The 15,913-nt window shown below is 39.8% G+C and overlaps 1 protein-coding gene and 1 pseudogene across 1 annotated transcript; one reads left to right on the top strand and one right to left on the bottom strand.

The window, feature by feature from the left end:
* Positions 1–4,773: 4,773 nt before the first annotated feature.
* LOC120685592 lies at positions 4,774–7,041 on the top strand (annotated as a pseudogene).
* LOC120685593 lies at positions 6,497–9,151 on the bottom strand. Its single transcript, XM_039967597.1, has 4 exons — positions 8,913–9,151; positions 7,987–8,189; positions 7,183–7,442; positions 6,497–7,098 (listed from the first exon to the last, which is right to left on the bottom strand). Exons 1-4 carry the CDS (start codon positions 8,956–8,958, stop codon positions 7,038–7,040), a joined length of 570 nt encoding a protein of 189 aa, XP_039823531.1. The 5' UTR covers positions 8,959–9,151; the 3' UTR covers positions 6,497–7,037.
* Positions 9,152–15,913: the final 6,762 nt, after the last annotated feature.

Raw genomic sequence — 15,913 nt, forward strand, 5'->3', positions numbered from 1 at the left:
TCTTGCAAAATAATATAGCTCAAAGGAAAAGGTTTGTAGCCTAGGAAGTTAGTTCCATGACTCATGATCCAATTGTATGATATCAATAAAGATACCAATTATGAATTCACTAAGGTGGATCACAAAATCACGGAACTAGCATGACATCAGCTAAGGGTGCGTTTGGTTTCCGGCCAACACCCGCCACGCCACACTTTATGGCTGCCACGACTTTCGAGGGTGCTGTTTGATTGGTGATTTATTTGTGGCAGCCACAACATTTTACAGGCTGCATTCTTGCCACAGCTGTGGCAAGCAAAACCATCACCACAGAAGTGTGGTGTCACCACAGATAGTGTGGCTAGGTGTGGTTGCAATCCAAACAAGCCCTAAGTCTCCTGCAAAGTGTGTGCACAAAATGATAATGTGAAAGATAAGTGCGCAACTAGATATTTGAACAAGAAAGCTTAGACCATATCATGCACGGAGGTAGCTCTAAAGGAACAAAAAATTGACAATGATTCCAATTGAAAGAGTTAGAGTCTTGCATACCTTCAGGGTTTTGTTTAGTAACCTTGATTGTACCCAAAAAAAATGACTTAAACCAATTGAAAAAAAATTGAAAGTCTTTAAGTGAAGAGCACTTGGTACACCAAGGTGAGCAAATGTATGAGCACATAGCCTATGAACTTAGATATGAGTATTTAAGTTCAATAGAGCATGACTCAATATGCATTAAAGCACACTACTTGATCTAATCACTCTTATAGAGTTGTTAATTCACATTAAGAGTGAACAACATTCTCTTAGAGTGTTAACTTCGTTGAGAGACTACAAAAGATAAACTTGAAAATATGTTAGTCTCAAAATCACAAATCATAGGATGAACTCTCCCTAAATATGTGCATTTAGTGTTTGAATCACTAAGCAAATCTATGCACAATGTTTTTGACAACATTGGGAAGTTTACCTATAGCTTGTGTTCATAGTACAAAAATAAAACACATACCTCTTGAAATCCATGTACCATGAAGGATAACCTTGTGTAGCTTTCTACACACTTATTAAACCATGTAGGTTGCTCATAGGTTAGAGCAAGAGACAAGCAACCAACCATATATAATGCTAGGAGATGCAATGCATGCAAACAACCTAGCAAAAGAAATAGAGCTACATGATGTTTGAATTGAAATCTGGCTACCATTACCTTATGGAGGACTTGGGCAGCGAATGTCCAAGTTGTGAGCTTGACTTCTTTAGCTTGAGTCATCTCATCTTCTTGTTAGCCAAGCCTCCAAACCCCCCGAAGCCGATCTTGGGCTTCAAGTCTCCTTTGGAACCCACACCATTTGATGCCCCATCATGTTGGTGATGACTTCCTTGGGCATCCAAATGGAGCGGTTTCATCTCCTTTCTTTCTTACCAACCTTGTAAGCAACCACCTTGCCATTGCTCTTCTTCTTGATCACATATGTCGTGCTTTTGCTTTTATTCTTCCGGTTGGGCTTGGTGTAGATAAGAAAACTCTTGATGGTGAGTTTTTTCTTGTTCTTCTCATCCAAAAGCTTCTTCTTGGGTTGAGGGCACTTGTTGTACTTGTGGCCTTCTCGATGGCACTTGAAGCATGTCACGGTGGACCCCTTCTCAAGCTTCTTCACCATATTTTTACGGTTATCTTGAGAAAGTTGGACAATGCTCTTGCCCTTCAATCTTGCCAAGTCCTTCATGAGCCTTTCCATTTTTTGCTTGAGCTCATCATTCTCCTTGGCAATGAGATCATCACATGATTCTACAAACACATTCTCATAGAATTTCTCATTGCAAGGGTTAGAGCAACATTCATCAATTAAATCAATGCAAGAAGATGAAGCATCTACCTTAGAGATAGGGATTGCACAAGGGATATATTGCTTCATTCTTAAAAAAGTCATTAGTATCATTAATGATCTCAATTTTCAATTTGACCTCTTCATGCTTCTCGCTAAGCAATTTGAATTTGCATAACAAATCTTTATAATTTGTAGCAAGAGAAGCATTAAGATCATTAAGAGCATTAAGATTTTTAATTTCTTTTTATTGTTTCTTAATAACTTTTTGTTGCTCATGAACCAGGTCAAGAAGTTCAACAATGGAAGGAGAATCGGAGTCATCATCACTTACATCGATTTCCATACCTTTGGCCATAAGGCAAGTGTTGGATGATGAGCCCATGTTGGTGCGGGTGGTGAATATTTTGTGTGACTCATCACTTGAGCTTGTGCTTGATTCTTCACCACCACTTATCCATTCAGCAAATGTTGCAAATGATTCATGTTTGGGCTTCTTCTCCTTCTTTTCTTGCTTGAACTTGATCCTCTCAACCTTTATGAGTTGATGGTTAGGCCCATCTTTGAGGAATACCATATACCCCATCATGTTGATCTTCTTCAAGCTCTTGTTCATGATCTTGGCTTGCTTGAGAAGTTTGGGGTGCATCATTTTTTTCATCACTTGAGGAGATTTGGCATGCCTCCTCTTCTTCCTCTTCACTTGAGTTTTGTTTGATCACCATCTTCCTCAACTTCTTAGCTTGCTTGCAAGCAAGGGCACTATGTGTTGGTGAAAAAGGTGGTGCTCTTGGCTTGATGTCATTGCAAAGCTCATGGGCAATCACCTTGTTGAGAATTTGATTTTGCTTTAAAGTGTTGAGCTCTTTCTCATAGATGATTGTGGTCAGCAAATCATAGTCCGGCCTCCGTAGTGAGTGAAGGATCTTACGAACGAGTTCCATATCTCCAATTTGCTTCACACCTAGGGAATTGATCTCATTCACAAGAATATTCAATCATGAGTACATAGATTCGGCATTCTCATCATCACATTATTTAAAGCTATTAAGCTTATCAGTGAGAACATGATATCTTTCATTGGCAACATCCTTTGTGCCATTATGGTTCTCATTGATAGTCTTCCATAGCTCTTTAGCATTTTCACAAGCAAATACACGATTGAACACATTATCGCTAAGAGAAGACAATATTATACATTTTATGGTGACATCATATTGCTTCTCTTGTTGATTAGTGTATTTCATCCCTTCACTAACTACTCTCCAAATATTTAGGTCCATTGCTTGGAGATGGGTTTGCATTAAAACCTTCCATCGTTGGAAGCCCGTGCCATCGAACCGTGGAGCATTTATAAATGGATCCATCCCTTTCCTAAAGAGCTAACTCACTAGGTGGTGAAGCCTAACTGATCCTATGAGCAGATATACACAAATTGCCAATGGAATTCGCTTTTCTTTGTGAAAGATGTGAGTCCCGGCTCTGATACCAATTGAAAGTGATCGGATGCTCCTAGCCTAAGAGGGGGAGGGTGAATTAGGCAATCTAAAACCTTAACCTATGGCTCCAACTAATTTGCACAAAAAAAACTTAAACTAAAACGTGCTATCTAGATGTTAAAACGTGCTATCTAGATGTGTAACTACGGTTCATCTAATGTGAAACCCTCATCCCAAAAGAGTTATGCAACCTATAGCCAATTCTATCAAGAAACTACTCTAGAAAGTAAAGGCACACAAGTTGCAAGAAATAAATGCAGAAGCTCAAAGAGGGGATGAGAGGAAGTAAACTCTTGACGCGAGATTTATCCCGTGGTTCGGTTAGCCACAAAGGCACTCCTACTCCATGTTGTTGAAGCACTCACTAAGAGTATCGCTTCCCGGTAATCAAGTCTCTCCCGGGGACACCAAGTCACCACAGTCACCTTGATCCCGTGTTCCACTAAGAAGCTTCTCCACAAAGGATGGGGGTCTCCACGTCCCCCGCACAAAGCTGTCCACACCGCTCCACATTAAGCCGGAGGGTCGTAGACTTGCCGGCGAGCCACCAAGACTCCAAGGATGTCCGGCACACCGAGATACACGTTGGTTTACTCAAGAACCGGCTCACAAGGCACAACACCTTACTCTTACACTCTCTCAAGAGCTAATCCTACCACTAACACTCACAAAGCTTGTGCTAAGCTTAAGAGTTTGATGAATTTGCACTTGGATGGCTTGGAGATGTTCTTCAATGTGGTCTCTCTGAACTCCAGCAAGCTTCAAATAGCCGGGGTGAGGCGTATAAATAGGCCACCAAGTCCATAGAGCCGTTGCTCAAACGGCTAGCTGAAACGAGCAACCATCGGTTGAACCGATGGCTCTGCATGGGGTAGCGTCGGTTCAATTGTGGGAACCGAGCAGTGGTGTCCATGACTTCAATTGTAGAACAAGCCCTCGGTATCCATCACTTCACAGATGACTGATTATCGGAGCTGCAATTGTGGGAACTGATGATGTCTGGTTTTGTACTTTGCAGAAGCATCATCACCGTGCCCTGGAGAGCTTATTCATACTGCACGGTTCGCCAGAGAATGAAGAAAGAGCTCTGATTCTGTGATATGTGAGTCCATCTTAGCTTCCTTCTGTCATGTAATGTCCCCACAGCTGTCTTTTCGATTGAACTGTGCAACTTGCAAAGATGAATTCATGCCCTCATCGACAATCATATTTTGATTGGATTGTACAACTCGCATAGATGATTATTAGCTGGACCAAAGCTCATGCAAAAACTAATCTTAGCAATATATGATTTAATTTTGTTGTGTGAGCTCAGTGTAGTGGAGCACTATGTTTTGTAATTTACATCTTCCTTATCATGCCTTGCGAATTGAGACAGACTACTCTCCACTATTCACGTGATGCAATGGGTGGTTTTTAGAAGCGAGCGATTTCCAGTTTCTAATTGCTCGTCTGCTGCTTTTCTCTGCTCATGATATGCCGTACGTTATCAGTGAAAGCTTCATAACATGTGCCTCATCCTTCAGCTCTACTCTGTTAATCTCATGGTACACTCCTTGGGCTCGTTACTTTAGCCAAGGTAGAGTTCTGATTAGTTTTTTTTTAAAAAAGGTAGAGTTCTGATTTCCACTTTTTCCTTCTCATATGCATCATTGGCTGATTTCAACGTGTTGATCATGCAGAGATAGCAGAAGTTTCATGCTAGACAGAGCACAATTTCTGATTGATGACATATCCGGTTGGGAGGAAAAAGGGAAAACAAAATTCATTGACACATACTGATCTCCGTGTACAACACTCTGATCAGTCCTACAATAGTGGATCCATATTCGGTATTCAGGTACCGTTTTCTTTTCTAGAAGATCTGAATATCTGGTTCAGTGGTAATGTTTCTTGTTGTCTGCTATGCCATTCTAGTTGTGCCCACTGTTTCAAACAGGCTGTCATTTAAGGACCAACACCACTTTTCTTTTGGTTTCTTCTCTTGGCGATGAGCTAATAGTCCTCTCATCTATTCTGTAGGTTGGTTTCTCCAAGCACTTGCTTCTAATCTCCTTGGTCTCACTCTCAAGACATTGAAGTACTGATGGACTGATTATCTGAACAAACTATTTCTGCAAGATGATTACTATTCATCCTTGTTATCAGTCACTTTTCCTTGAGGGAGAATAAGATTGTAAGGTAAGACTTCTAGCTGTGGTTCAGATATTGCGTCCTTGATTACTTGGTCCCATGACATTGCCACAGTAAAATATGATAGCATGTCCTCTTAGCTAGCTTGTGTAGATTTAATTATTACAGTTATTCATCCTTGTTCAAGTATATTTTTCAAAATTTGGATTATAAACAAGTATGTTTATCTGCGAAACCTCTATTACAAGATAACTATTTAGTGAAACTTGTCGAATTTTAAATCATTCATTTGCAGCCTGCAGCCATGCGAGTTTTGCATTCTCCCATATAAAGCTGCTGCTTGGGTACTTTGTGCATCTCCCCCCTCAAGATTATCTGATGGCAATCATACTAGATTCTCTAGTTGGTTCTTGTGCAAAGAAATTGCAAGATATGATTTCAGAGGAGGATATTCTGATTCTTGGAGTAAAAGAAGAACTAAAGCGAACCATGAACCAAATAGAGTGTTTTCTTAATGATGCCGAGCAAAGGAGAATAGGGGAGTCAGCAGTTAATAATTGGCTTTTTGAACTGAAGCTGATGATATTATTGACATGGCTAGATTAGAAGGAAACAAACTGCTAGCAGATCGTCCTTCATCCTCAAGAAGCTCAGCTTTATTTAAAGGTTCTTCATTTTGTTCCTGCCTTCCTAATATTCGAATACGCCACAAGATTGCAGTTCAGATCAGGAACTTCAACACTGAACTCGAGAAGATTTCAAAGCTTGGTGAAAGATTCTTAAAGCTACAAAACAAGCAACCTAAATTAGAAGATTTGGTGGTACGACAAATGACAGCATGGCAACTTGTGGAGCCAAACATTGTTGGAAAGGAAATTTTACATGGTAGCAGAAAAATAATGGACTTGGTACATAGAAATAAGGATAAAACAATCTACAAGCTTGGTATTGTTGGAACAGGAGGTGTTGGAAAAACGACTCTAGCACAAAAAATATATAATGACCCAAAAATAAAAGGAAACTTCAACAAACAAGCATGGGTTTGTGTTTCTCAAGAGTACTCTACAATTGATCTTTTGAAAGAAGTTCTTCGAAAGTTTGAGGTACAGTATCAGCATGACCAAACTGTAGGAGAACTCAGCACAAAGCTTGCTACAGCCATTCAAAATAAAAGTTATTTCCTTGTGTTGGATGATGTTTGGCAACACGGGGTATGAAACAATCTCCTGAGAACTCTATTTGACTCTGCAGCTGCAGGTATAGTTTTGATCACCACTCGAAATGATATAGTTGCACAGGCAATTGGGGTGGAATATATTCATCGAGTTGATTTGATGTCCCTAGAAGTAGGATGGGAGCTTATGTGGAAGAGTATGAACATTACAAAATATATTGAAGTGCAAAATCTGAAGACTATTGGGTTGGAGATTGTTCGTTTGTGTGGTGGTCTTCCTCTTGCAATCAAGGTTACTGCTAGTGTTCTAGCAACAAAAGAGATAAATGCGAACAAGTGGAGAAAGGGTACAAACAAAAGTGCTTGGTCTATTAGCACGCTTCCTATTGAGCTGAGTGGTGCTTTGTATTTGTCGTTGCCCACACTTTAGCAAGTCAGTGCAGGCTTCATGCACTGCCTTACTGTTGACGTCCATGGTGAATTGTCCCTAACAAAACAATGAACAATAGGATTTCAGATGCAAAGGATCCAAAGAAATAGGATTAATCAACTAGAATTGAAATTGACTTACAGCAAGTTTGCCAATGTAGTTTGTAATTTGTCCCTCATCCTTCTTGTAATTCTTCCAATGTGGATAGATTGGTATGTGCTGCTTGAGTATGATCCCACCCTCCGATGCAAGCTTTGCCGCCTGAATAGGTGGCTCTGGTCTTCTCTTCCCTTCAGAAATTTAGATTGGTATCTTAGTGCCTTACCCTCTGCGTAATGAATCCAGCCCCTTGCCAAGACTTTTTCCCCTTGGCACTTGTTTTCTTGTAGCAATCGATGCACCTAACAAAATTTCATTAACATAGTGGCAAATAAAAATGATGCATGTAGCAATACTAATCTATGAAGTACAACTAGAGTTTGCTAATTTTAGAAAACAAATTATTGATCCTATTTGCAGGTCATATGCAAATTAATGCAGTAAACATTCCACATGCAAACTATATAGATTCTAGAAAACCACTTGCCTTCATCACCAATGTCAATCTGGTTCTCATTTGGTAATAGAGAATTAGGATGTTCCAATGCATCCTGTGTGGCAGCAGTGAAGCTTTCGGAGGGCACTTGCTTTGTGATTGCACTCCTTTGCCTAGTGACTCTAATAGATGCCTCTTCTCGATCAGTAGCTACCACTCTCTTAGATCCTCTAGGTCCTCGAGCAGAGATGTTGCCACCAGGGTTGGATGTATTTTTACATACACCCTTAGCAACCTGGGAATCCTAAATTGGCAAAATAGCACAAGATAAGAAGCAAAAATTGGCATACGAGCAGATGTAAAGATAATAGTCATAAGACAAACATTGTAATGCAGAGAAGAATGTGTACCTTGCTGACCTCCTCTTGTTCAAAGCCCTCACTATCCTGAGCATCATACAAAGATCCTGATTGTTGAGAAACATCATCCTTGCTCTTTGAACTTGTATTGTTAATCATTGATGCCAATGTAGAAAGCCCAAGCCTTTGAAACATTTGATTGTTTTTCATCATATTTTGAGCCCTCAAGCGCTCATAGTCAGTAAGTGGAGTTTCTATACAAAAAAATGGTAAGTATATGTGAAGCGGATGAAACTATAGCTGGTAAACCTAGAGAACAACTAATTCTGGCCTCTCAACCATATGTCTACAGAAAGCATCCTCTATTTCTAAACACAGTTTAGCACTAAGTACAATTAAAAATCAGAGTTGAGAGTACTAAATTTGTATAGACAGGTTGAGAAAAATATGCTCAGAACATCAGATTCTAGGAATAATCCAACTAAATTATTAGCTTTTACAAAGTCACCAACATACTTTACACCCAGAAAAATTGTAGATTGAAATCATTCATGGAGTACTGATTGATCTTATTAGTTATCTATGCCTCATCGAAGGTGGTAAACACTGAGACAAACATCGTACTAGTCACGATACAGCCTGAACACATCAATGCAGAGGATAGATCAGAAACAATTCCCTACGAGCAATCAACCCACTAGGCTTTGAATGAAATAAAATACTTCATGACAGTTAACCATCTGATGTGAACTCAAGGCAAAAGTTGTGCATCTTGTACTGTTCCTAATCTTCTTATCAAATAATAATTCCAGATAACATGGAACGGAAGTACAAATTACCCTAACAAAATTCCTGCTTTCCTCCAAAATCCACATATAAATCTAATCATGGCCAATGCCTCCAAACCGCAAAACAGCAGAACTACCCAAATCCATGGCCGCCATGTCAAGGCTACCTAGGGTTTGTGTAGGCTCTACCTGCAGGTTCCCGTGCTCGTGCCGATGGCTTCCTCCCAGGAGCCATCTTGGTGATGGCTGGATCGATGCCGCTCCCTGCTCTCCTGGCGCCACATGACGCAGATGGAGTCGCCCCCTGCCTGCCACTGGAAGGGAACGTGATTTTCTTGAGGGAAGCGAATGAGTTGAGGAGGTGGGCAATGGATGGCGTAGAGGTAACTGAACGCCTAAAAAGATGGGGGCAGCACAATGGCGGGCGAATTTTTGGTTCTGCTGCCTAAATAAAAATTTTCTTTGGCCTACAGGCGCGAGGAATGACAACAGTGGACAATTTGGGGCTCAACACCAGGTTGGGGCGATGGGATGTATAGATTATTTTGTCTTCTTATTTCAAAATTAAGTGCGTAGCTCAATGGTAGGCAGTGGATCACATCAACTCTCTTAAGGTCTTGGGTTCGACCTTCCTGGTATCTATTTTTTTCAAAAAAAACTATTTCATCTAAATGTTAACTGAATTTCATAATGGGTTGCCAAGACTGGTTTATTACAAAATTTAATTTTTGTTGTCTAAATATCAATAATTTCCTGTACTTACATTGTTCTTTTTTCAAGAAATTTCTTTGTGTCTGTAAATTATTCCATATTTCCTTTCTTTCATTTTTTTTATCAGGTCTTCAATCTTCTTCTGCTGCATCCATTTAGCCTATTTATATCTCCATTCAATACCATTTGCTCCTAACAGATGCACAACCCTAAATTTATGCAAGTTGGGCGGAACCCCCCTCGCCACCCCCCCCCCCGATGCCGCCCTCATCCCCTGGGACGTAGCCGCCGACGAGCGGAGGGAACTCCCCAAGGTGCCCAAGCCAGAGCTGGAATGTGGCCGCCGGTGTGTGCGGCGGGTGGAGGCAGAGCGCTCGGTGGAAATGTTCTGGTGAATAATGCATGAAGTAGCACTTACTAGTGGAAATGGATCAGTTATATTCCTGTCTCAATTTGCACTGTGTTTGACTTGTTCTTGACTCGGAGTGTTCATCTTATACTTCTTGCAGATATCAGAACTAAAGGTAGCAAATTTTCAGGAACCATGGAGGGCCTAGAAATTCCTTTCTTGGTAGTTGCACTATCAAATGGAATTTAAAAATCAAAACTTTTAAATTGTGGAATTGAAACATTACAGTCATAGATTCAACATCCTTTTGCCTTGGTACAGTGGAATCAGACATATGCCTATTCGCCGAAACAGCTGCTAGGCAACATCCAAAATATAAGGTTAATAGATCACTAAAGTTAACAGAAAAAACATTGAAGTTAACAGATCACATTGTTTTCAAGTTGATGAATTCACTTGTGCTGTCACTTATCCATCACCACATGTGAATAACAATTTGCAGTGTCTACAAAACAGAATCTCTCTAAACATAATAAAAAAATAAAATGCCCAAAGAAAAATGTCAGCAGCAATCTTATAGATAATTAAATGTCAACCTCCTAAAAATAGCAATTTGTAGTAAAGAACTGCTGCAAAAATAGTACCATATTATGTACAAAAAACATACTGCACGGTTAGGGCACCACTCATACAATCCAAAAATTCAATATAAAAGTCCATCAGTCCATCAGGCCAATTCACCTAGGAATTGAGCATTACAACCAGAAAATAACCAGCACAATTTATTAAATCTCAGATGACAAAGTTAGTCCAAATCACTATCGTCATCTTCATCATCATGAGGGATTGCTGGACCCTCATCATCACTGAGATATTGCCATCCAGTTTCATCTTCACTGTCACTTGCCTCATTTTCCAGCTCTTCCTCTACCCTTTGAGTACGAAGCGTATCCACTACACTTGCATTGACACAAACACATTCTTCGCCGACCGGATGTTCATTCTCCAAAATTCCTTCATTTAACTGCACCTGGAAACCATCACATTCATCATCTTGGTATGACAGACCAACGCCATTGGGTCTTTCATCACTGTCATCTTCAGCCACACTCCATAGGACAATATGGGATGACTTACTCAATATATGGCTCAATCTCCGGACAATTGTTTAACACATACCAAACCATTTTGTCATAATCATGATCAAGACATGTAACCCTTGGAGCTCCAAGTGGATCAACTCCATGCTGGAAAATAGATATATCACCTCGTTTCAAATCAACATGCTCTCTATTCCTACCATCTCGATTGTGTCTTGTGTCAACATCATCAAAGTACCTCGACCAAAGAGTAAGGCACTCAGCTGTGACATAAGCTTCTGCTATGGATCCTTCTGGTCTTGCCATGTTCCTCACAAAACGTTTCAAAGTATACAACCGTCTTTCTACTGGGTACATCCATCCATACTGTATTGGACCTCTAAGGATTGCCTCTTCAGGTAAATGAACAGCCAAGTGTAGCATCACATCAAAAAAAGAAGGTGGAAATGTTTTCTCAAGCTTGCACAAAATAATTGGGATTTCACCTTTCAATCTTTGCAAAACATCCAACTTCAGAGTTTTAGTACAAAGTTGCTGAAAAAGTTGCCTATTTCAGCAAGTACTTCATATTTGTCCTTATGCATGATTCCTCGAATAGCAGCAGGTAAGTTCCTTTGGAGAAGGATACGGCAGTCATGAGTTTTCAACGCTTGAAGGTTGCATCCATTAGCAGTAATACAAGTTGCTAAGTTTGAAGCGTATCCATCTGGAAATTTTACACTTCTCAAAAAATCACAAAAGGCAAGCTTTTCTTTTTTTGTCATAGTGTACGGGGCATGTGAAACACTGTATGAATTCCCATCAGGCATCAAGTGTAATTTTTTCCTTATGCCCATATCTTCCAAATCAAGCCCAGAATTCATACTGTCCTTTGTCTTCCCAACAATGCCGAGAAATGTAGCAAGAATATACTCACATATATTTTTCTTGATGTGCATTATATCAAGATTATGTCGTAGCTTCAAGCTTGACCAATACGGCAAGTCCCACAAACACGACCTTCGCTTCTAGCATTGGCCTTCTACTTCTCGCTTTCGCTTTTTGCTTTCAGGATGCTTTCCTGGTCTAACATCCTTGACCTGTTCCAATTGCTCCATCAACTCATCTGTACTAAATTCCTCTAGCTTCTCACGGTTTTCATCCTTGCCATCAAACCATTTCTTCTTCCTCCATGGATGATCCCTTGCAAGGTAACGCCGATGGCCAATATAACATATCTTGTTCCTTATTCTTCTGGAGCAAGGACTTTTGTCACAATGGACACAAGCATAATAACCTCTTGTGACTCTACCAGACAATGTGCTCAAAACTAGTTAATCATGAATGCACCAGATTACTGTAGCTTGTAGGACAAAGTTCTCTCCACTAAACGCATCCAATGTTCGGACGCCTTTCCAAAACTCTAGAAACTCATCAATTAGTGGCTCCAAGAAAACATCGATATCCTTTCCTAGGCATGTTGGACCAGGGATGAGTAAGGCCGTCATGAAGTTGGATTGCTCCATACATTCCCATGGAGGAAAATTGTAAGGGATAAGAAACACCGGCCACATACTGTACGAAGCACTCATTTTTCCAAATGGGTTGAAACCATCTGTAGCAAGGCCAAGTCTGATGTTTCTTGCATCTTTTGCAAATCACTCATACTTTCTATCAAAGTCTTTCCATGCCTCACCATCAGCTGGATGGCTAAGCTCATTCTCCACTGGTTTCCTCTTCAGCTTATGCCATTGTGCTTGCTCTGCAATTTGTTTAGAAGAGAACATCCTCTTTAGCCTTGGAATCAATGGAAAATGCTGCAATACCTTTTTAGGAATCTTCTTTCCTTCTTTTTCATCTTTCCATCTTGATGCATCACAAATAGGACATTTATCCATTTTTTCAAACTTCTTTCGGAACAAAACACAATTGTTTGGGCACACATGGATTGAATCATATCTGACTCCCAACGCATGAATAAGTCTCTTTGCTTCCTGGTAAGAAGAGGGAATAGAGCAATCTGGGAATGCTGATGATAACAACTTTAGTAATGCAGTGAATGCAACATTGCTTATGCGATAGAATGACTTTATATGAAGTAACTTCACCACAAAAGAAAATCTTGAATGAGCTGCACCAGGGTAAAGTTCCTACTTCATCTCTTCTAATAGAACTGCAAACATCGATTTTTTCTTGTTACCTTCGTCTTCAGCCACGTACAATTCCTCTACCATATCATGAATTTTATCGTCACCGTCATCTTCTTGAACCTCATTCATAATGACATCATCACTGAAATCAATATGTCCATCAAGATGGTCTGCATTTTCATTACTTTGGACATCCATTGCTTCCCCGTGATATATCCACCTAGTATATGTGCTAGCCATCCCATGAATGTATAGGTGATCCTCCACAATTCCTTTATGTTGATGAATCCGATTCAAACAACGGCGACATGGGCATAATATCTCTTCATTCTCATCATACCTCTCTGACACAAACTTCATGAAATTGCTGACCCCATCTAGGTGGGGCTTACTAAATAGCCTACTATTGATCCAAGATCTATCCATCTGTAGAACAATGATAAAAGATAATAGATAAAAATAATTAAGGGCACAAAATAGATCTAATTCGCAAGATCATGATTAGCATATCTATGTGATGTTCAAGAAAAGTCAAAATAAAGTCATATTATATTGTCATACTTCACAAATCTAGCCTTCAATATTTTGTTGATGGTCAACTTGGAAATACTGCAGAGCTAAATAGTAAACAAAATCTAACCATTAATCTTTTTGATTGCGCTTGACTACAAATTAATCCAATATGGAAAATGTACTCACCGGTGGTGGCTAGGAGAAAATTGTCATGGCAAGCGCTGCCTCATCCGTTGACCTCTGGTGCACTCCCGATCAGGCTGATTCCTAAGTTTTGGAGGGTGCGAAACACAAAATTGTGGTCCAATATTTAGAAAATGTAAGTCACAGCAATCAGTGTAAGCCTTTTTTTTATTGTTGCACTTTTCATTAATCATTACTAGAAATGCCATGATGATGTTTTTGTAGAATCATGTGATGATCTCATTGCCAAGAAAAATGATGAGCTCAACCAAGAAGTGAAAAGGCTCATGAAGGACATGGCTAAACTAAAAGGCAAGAGCATAGAGAGCAATGTCCAACCTTCTCAAGATAACCGTGAATACTTGGTGAAGAAGCTTGAGAAGGGGTCCACCATGACTTGCTCTAAATGCCATCAAGAAGGCCACAAGTTCAACAAGTTCCCTCAACCAAAGAAGAAGCTTTCGGATGAGAAGAACAAGAAGAAGCTCACAATCAAGAGTTCTCTCATCTACACCAAGCCCAACCAGAGGAACAAAAGCAATAGCACCTCCTATGTGATCTAGAAGAAAACCAATGGCAAGGTGGTTGCTCACAAGGTTGAGAAGAAGGAAAGGAGTTGAATCACTCCATTTGGGTGCCCAAGGATATCATCACTAATATGAAGGGGCCTCAAATTGTGTGGGTTCCAAAGGAGACGTGAAGCCCAAGAATGGCTTCAGGGGATTTGGAGGCTTAGCTTACAAGATGATGTGAAGGTTTAAGCCAAAGAAGCTAAGCTCACAACTTGGACATTTGGTGCCCAAGTACCCCATAAGGTAATAGTAGCTAGATTTCAATTCAAGCATTATGTAGCTCTATTGCTTTTTACTAAGATGTTTGCATGCATTGCATTTCCTAGTGCTATATATGGTGGGTTGCTTATGTCTTGCTCTAACCCATGAGCAATCTACATGGTTTAATAAGTGTGTAGAAAGCTACACGTGGTTACCCTTCATGGTACATGGATTTCATAAGGTATGTACTTCATTTATATACCATGAACACAGTCTATAGGGTAAACTTCCCTATCATAAATAATGTGCATACATTTGATTGGTGACTCAAACACTAAATGCACATATTTAGGGGGAGTTCATCCTATGGTTTGTGATTTTGGAGACTAACATGTTTGCAAGTTTATCCTTTGTAGTCTCTTTCTAGAGTTAACACTCTAAGAGAATGTTGTTTACGCTCAATATGAATTAACAACTCTATAAGAGTGATTAGATAAAGTAGTGTGCTTTCATGCATATTGGGCCATGCTCTATCGAACTTAAATTTCCATATCTAAGTTCATAGGCTATGTGCTCATACATTTGCTCACCTTGGTGTACCAAGTGTTCTTCACTTCAAAGACTCTCAATTGATATCTAACTATAATTGGTATCATTTGGCACAAGTCACTTTTAATTGGTACATGCAAGGTAACTACACTCCCGGAGGTATGCAAGATTCTAAAACTCCTTCAATTGGTATCCTTGTCAATTCTCAGTTATTTTAGAGCTACCTCCGTGCATAATATGATCTAAGCTTTCTCGTTCAAATGTCCAGTTGCACACTTGATTTTCACATTATCATTTCGTGCACACAATTGTGGAAAGCTTAGCTCATATCATGCAAATTTCATTTTTTATGATCCACCTTAGTAAATTGCTCAATTGGTATCTTCAATGATATCATACAATTGGATCATGATTTATGGAAGTAAGTCCCTAGGCTACTAACTTTTCCCATTGAGCTATATTGTTTTGCAAGGCCTTTTTAGGTGATTTGATTCCAAAGGGGGAGAAGTTTGGATCAAAGCAAGGTGATCAAAGGGAGAGAAGTTTGCAAGTGGCTTTGACAAAGAGGGAAGAAACAAAGGGGGAATGATGAATTAGGGGGAGGCCAAGCCGTCATTGGATGATGGTAAGCATCCAAGCAAGTGTAAGTGATTCAATTTGTCAATTTTTGCAAAATTTATACTTGCTTTGATTGTGTTGTCATCAATCACCAAAAATGGGGAGATTGTAAGGAGCATGGCCTTATTAGGCCATTGTTGTGTGATTTTGGTGATCGATTGACAATGCAATCAATGGGACTCATGAGTTTGTCAAGTGAATCTATCTAGGTCCCAAAGATGAAGTAAAAAGCCCAAGCAAAACAAACCACGAAGAAAGAACACAA

Source organism: Panicum virgatum, chromosome 8N (assembly GCF_016808335.1).
Source record: "Panicum virgatum strain AP13 chromosome 8N, P.virgatum_v5, whole genome shotgun sequence".
NCBI classification, from domain to species: domain Eukaryota; kingdom Viridiplantae; phylum Streptophyta; class Magnoliopsida; order Poales; family Poaceae; genus Panicum; species Panicum virgatum.

Bases quoted from the DNA above. Each gene is read 5' to 3' on its own strand.
- LOC120685593 (XM_039967597.1), bottom strand. From the start codon at position 8,958: ATGGCTCCTGGGAGGAAGCCATCGGCACGAGCACGGGAACCTGCAG. The intron at 8,190-8,912 runs GTAGAGCCTACA...TTTTTTGTATAG, and splicing joins ACGAGCACGGGAACCTGCAG to AAACTCCACTTACTGACTAT. The intron at 7,099-7,182 runs GTAAGTCAATTT...TTGTTTTGTTAG, and splicing joins ACTACATTGGCAAACTTGCT to GGACAATTCACCATGGACGT.